The 5,502-nt window shown below is 43.8% G+C and overlaps 1 protein-coding gene across 5 annotated transcripts in view; it reads right to left on the reverse strand.

Moving 5' to 3' along the window:
- The window catches only part of ZNF462 (zinc finger protein 462), an 88,642-nt gene that overhangs the window by 12,678 nt on the left and 70,462 nt on the right, over nt 1-5,502 (reverse strand). For all 5 annotated transcript variants that reach the window (XM_057376808.1, XM_057376805.1, XM_057376807.1 and 2 more), the window contains 2 exons: nt 3,322-3,586; nt 633-769 (listed from right to left, as the gene is read on the reverse strand). In XM_057376808.1, coding sequence (XP_057232791.1) covers nt 633-769; nt 3,322-3,586 — 402 coding nt within the window. The remainder of the gene's footprint in view (nt 1-632; nt 770-3,321; nt 3,587-5,502) is intronic.

The raw sequence follows: 5,502 nt of genomic DNA on the forward strand, positions 1-5,502 counted from the left end.
AAAAAAAAGAAAAAGAAAAAAAAAAGGAAAGGTATAGATGGAAAAGGAAACAAAAATGAGGCAATTATTTTGTTTCTAAGAATACTGAGGGGAAAATGCTCAAGGAGTTAATCAAGGGGTATTTTGAGGTCTCTTGTGAGCTGATAAACCTTTTGGGTGAGTTTATGATAGCGAGGCCTTCAATGAGAACAAGAACATGGGCAGGGAACAGCTCTGGCCTAGATCAAAGCTGCAAATTAGGGCAACTCTTGCACAACTGGTGTTTGATGGCTGTTCACCTCTCTTGAGGAAAAGTTTAAAAAACTACTCCAAATCCACCCTGTTTTGGCACTGGCAAACTTTGAATTTGATGTTCAATATARGGGGCAGTAAATAAGCCACATCATACAGAAATGAAACAAAAAGGATAATCAAGGCCTAGTGACTTATTCAACATGTACTCATCCTCATGTACAGAGAGGAGAAGGTTGAATGAAACCAGCCTGAAATGTGCCTGAAAAATTTAATGAAACAAGGCTGAAACTCGTCTGAAAATTTTAATGAAACCAGTCTGAAAAATTAAATTAAACCAGGGCAAGTTACTGTCCAGCACTGCCCTCACCAGCCACAGCCACAGCCACGGACGCAGTTACCTCTGTGCAGGACTATGTGGTCAATCATGTTGCGTTTGTATTTGGTGTGGTAGAGACAGAGAGGGCAGCGCAGGTCTTTGGGTCCTTCCTCGGGGATGGCCGAGTGCCCGGCTTCCACGTGCATAGTAAAAGCAGATCTGTGAGAGAGAGGAGGCAGAGACAGGGGCAGTCAGGAGGGGGACAGCAGAGTGTCACAGCTCTGTGAGGGACGTGTGGCGTGAAAAGGCGCAGATGCCACTCGGCCCTGTCCGCGCGAGGCTGCTCATGTGAGCGGAGGCATTCGCAGGGCTTGTACCCTCCRAGCAACAAACACTGGCTGTGACAAGATATTCCACTGCATGGGCTGCTCCACAGTCACACTGCCACAGCTAAGGTAGCAAAGGAATTCCCATCCCTCACTTTCATTATCTGTCTTCGGGCTGAAATGTTCAGCGTGCTTTCTCCGGCGAAGGGTAAATGCCCAGCAAGTTGAACAAAACCCACCAACTGTGCTGGACTTGTGATGGGGAGGACAAACTTATTTCAGGCAGAAAACATCCTTAACCATCTTGATCTAACTGGCTAAACTGTTTAGATTGTGGGTACAAAAGGGATTTGTGTTCCTAGCGAGTTTGGCACAGAGTGGTTTGACTTTCAAAGCATCAGCTATAATGATCTGAAAAACCAAGAGTCACAATACTGCACTTATTAGTGTGGAAGAATGAATGAATTCTCCACAGTACTTCCAAACCAAAAATTTCATGCTGGCATTATACTGGCTGCATACTTAGAAGTTGCAAGAGATATACATAACAGAAGAAATTAGCTGTACATCCGTCTCACCACAAGCTCGACTACTGAAATCAGAGATGTCTCCAAACTTGGGGCGTTTGGTAATTTTTTTCCTAAAGCAATGATAAAGCTTGTAAAAGCTAAGGGGCTTGACACATTGAMGTAGAGTGAAAAGTGGCTCTGGACACAATCCAGCAATCACTGAATTCTGCAGGTGTATTTCTATCAACTTCAGTCTTTGCTTTCACGCATTTAAGTTTCTGGGGTGGCTTGAAGAGGTGACTGGTATGGGGKTTTTGGGTTTTTTTTACTTTCTCATTCTGTTTTTAAAGAGAGAAAATATGCTTGCTTCCTGAATGTTTGAGACACCACACTGAACACTACTCCCTCACACAAATATGAAAGTGTTTAAAAGCTGCTCGGTTTATTTCACAACATCAAGGTGAAAGGAAATGGCACTTGCAAGACACAAACAGATTGGAAATTTCTGGTAATATTTAAGACCAGAGAGTAATCAGGATACAAAGCACGAGCAGCAGATTTTAACACAGAAATGGCAGAGATGAAGGAACGGAGGGCAGAGACGTGTAACTGGAGCTGCTCTTATGTGGATTCTCTCAGGTTTGTGCTTAACATTTTCTTTAACAGAACTCCTTCCCTTTATCCTGTCCTACTGCTTATTGTCACTGTAACAAGTTTGAGACCTCAAATATCAGCTGGAAGTGTTATGGTCGAAGGTCCAGCACATCAGGARGAAATGAGGAACTGCACAGGTACCTTTCTCTCTTTTCTTACAGAAGTGCAGCTAAAACCACACAAATACACAAGGCACTGAGTTTTTAAATTTAAATAATTGGATTTTCTGAAATGTCTCTGTGTGCTATCAGAGATGATAAAGAATAGCATCTCTTTATCATTTAATCTAGAAAAAGTGGAGGAAAACTAAAATTACATGAGAAAGGTTTCTTCAGTAAGGTGATATAAATTCCTCTGTCAACCCAGGACACTTGTCCCACATTTCATGCTGGTTGCACCAGGAAATTACATTATTTCTGCAGAGAAAATTTTTGCACTTAAGGACAAAGGGATCATGAAATGATTGTTTTTCATTCCTAGAGAATCTCAGAAAGGAGGGATGTCAGCAGAACTATCACCTTGGACTTCCACAGGGCAGACTTTAGCCTGCTTAGGAGACTGGTAGAGAGTCCCCTGGGAGGGCATCCTGAAAGGACAAAGGAATGCAGGAACACTGGATATTCTCCAAGGAGAAAATCCTGAAGGTGCAAGAGCAGATTGACTCCATGTGCCAAAAGATGAGACAGTGGGGAAAACTRCCCTGGCTGAACAGAAAGCTGTGTCTGGAACTCAGGGAAAAAAAGGAGAGTTTATGACCTTTGGAAGAAGGATTGTGCCAAGGGGACAATGGGGATGTTGTGAACCTGTCGGCCTCAAGTTGCACCACAGGAGATTTAGATTGGATGTAAAAAATTTCTTCCCAGAAAGGACTGCCAGGTACTGGACCAGGCTGCCCAGGGAAGCAACTGAGTCACCACCCCTAGAGGTATTCAGAGATGTGTCACTAAGGTGCAGTGTTGGGCTTGGCAGTGCTGGGTTAATGGTTAACTTGATCTGGAGGGTCTTTTCCATCCTAAACAACTCTGTGATTCTAAAACCTACTGCAAGGACTCTCTCCGCCGCTATCTGCAGCAGATGGCACCGGCTGTTGTAGGAGAGAAGAAAATGGATTACATGGATGCTGCTGTGATCTGGCATGGCATTTCCTACGTTCCTCTCCCTGGTCAGCAGTAGCCATGTTCCTGTTAGCTACAGCCAGCTCTCAAAGATCTCAGAAGTCTTTTCAAGCACTATTCAAAAACCCCCTCACGAGTTCAGTTTGCTTGTTTAGCACAGCACTTACTTAAAGCCTGTATAAAAGGAGCAATCTTTGCACTTGAAGAGCTTCTTCCCTCCGTGCTTGTCGCGGTAGTGGCGCCGAATGCTCTGGATGTAACCCGAAGAGAACTCGCAAAATTCACAGTTGAGGATGGCTTCCGCTTTCTCCACTCCGGCAGTGCTCCCAGAAAGCGGGATGGGGCTGATGTTGTTGTTGTTCCTGGCCAGAGCTGCCGACTGGTAATGGTTCAACTGCTGCTGGACATCGGGAGGCTCAGAGTACGAGGAATCTGCGCGGAAAGAGAGGGAGGTTGTTATTCCAGGTGGATCAACAAACCTGAAAAAGGTCTGGTGATGCCTGCTCCAGAACCTTCTGGCTTTTGGAGGGGGGTTGATTGAGCGGTTGGTTATGAAACTAATCCTGCTTTCTGAAGGGATTAACAGGCGYTGCGCTTCGCAGTCTAATTTAATGTGTATTCGACAATTTAAAAAGTGAGCAGTTGAAATTATGCTTCCTTAGATCTGATTTGGGGAGGAAAGGAGTGACACATTTAAATTAAACGCAGTCTAAAAAGAAGCCTGATTTTAAGACACTTGATTTGTGAAGGTAAAGCCTGTTAATCACACTGCCAAATATTTTATGTGTTTGGTGCATAAACCAGACCAGATCCTCTCAAATGTCTTATGCCAGGTGAAGATCTGGCACAGGGTATGTGTAAATAACCTATCTATATGGAAAAAAAAAAAAGAAACAAGAAAAAAGAAAATAAATGGACCCTCTTCCCTACTCATGCTGATGATGCTAGAAATTAAGTCATCATTGAAAGAAAAAAAAAAGATGTTTTATCATAAATTCAGTAAAGCAAACTTTCAAACCACTGTTTTGCTATACTGACGAACTATATAACTTTTTTATGTATGTCTGTATAGACACATCCCTTCTACAAGTCAGAAGAATTCTGCCACACCATTTAAATGGCATGTGGAAGAACACAGTCCAGAGATGCCTCAGTACTGAAACTGAAAGCTGTAATAGGTYGGTTGGATACACCAAAAAGGAGTGTGGGGGGAGGGAGGGTGGTGTTGAACCTTTCCCAACACACTRCTTGAATGTGGAGGTTGGAATTCATCCGCTTTGTTCCACATAACCCACAGCTGCCCATGAATGGCACAAATCAAAGCAGATGAATAAAGCACAGATGAATTTCAGTGCAATTTTCCTGAATAGAAGACAAAAGGCTCTTTTCCTAAGCTTTCCAGAAGGGGTGGGGGAAAAAAAGCAAGGGGTGGTGGGGTGGGAGGGAAGTTAGGACACAAACTGTACCAGCCACCTCCTGCTTTGATGTATACTTGGGTTTTCCAAAGCTGAATTCCCCAAGGCTAGATACACAGGAATTCCCTAACAGACACACTGGTGGGAACTTAACACCATCCATTCCAACCAATTAGTGTGGGGAAACAAAAGGCAAACAGGCCCATACAACACTGAGTGTGGGGACTTCTCCACCTGTCTTCAAAAAAGCAAAATGCTTGCTTTTTTTCCCACTACCACAGGCAGGGTTGTTATACATGCCCGAGAAATGAAAAACAAATTATGCCAAAAAGAAAAAAAAAACCAAACAAAAACCAAATCAAACCCCAAAACAAAACAGACACACAGCAGAGAAATGTCTCTGGGCTCCCCTGGCTTCACCACCAGGTATATATAGCAAAGAGAAAAGGCAGAGGCATGAAGGATTCTGCTAAAATGAATGAAACATTTATTTTTGGTTTTCCTTCTTCGAGCCCCACGAGTTGAGTAAAGCTGGATTACAACGCAGCATTTATCATCTTGTGCTTCCACCACGTCTACAGCACGTTTGTTCACCAGGAGGGCTCACAGCGTGCTCCACCTGTTTAAATGTCAAGGCTTTCTTTGGAGTGTTTGGAGCAGGCTCCCCACTTCCTTTACTTTGGCACAGGACAGGCCTGAGGAGCTGCAGCCCTGTGCGAAGTCTCTCTTTTCTCAAAAGGCAGTAGCTGCATGCTCACCCTCCTTTGGAACAGAACCTGGAGGGCCAGAGAGGATTTGCTGACTCCCTTCTCTGGGCCACCGGGCTCAGTGATTCTGAAAGCTCAGAACTCAGTTAGACATATGTGCTGACAAATGTATGGCAGCCTAAAAAAAGAAAGTTTGTAGTATTTCAAACAGCATTTTTTGGTTGGG

Source organism: Malurus melanocephalus, unplaced genomic scaffold (genome assembly GCF_030028575.1).
Source record: "Malurus melanocephalus ecotype Western Australia unplaced genomic scaffold, MMel_1.1 scaffold_291, whole genome shotgun sequence".
In the NCBI taxonomy this organism is placed as follows: domain Eukaryota; kingdom Metazoa; phylum Chordata; class Aves; order Passeriformes; family Maluridae; genus Malurus; species Malurus melanocephalus.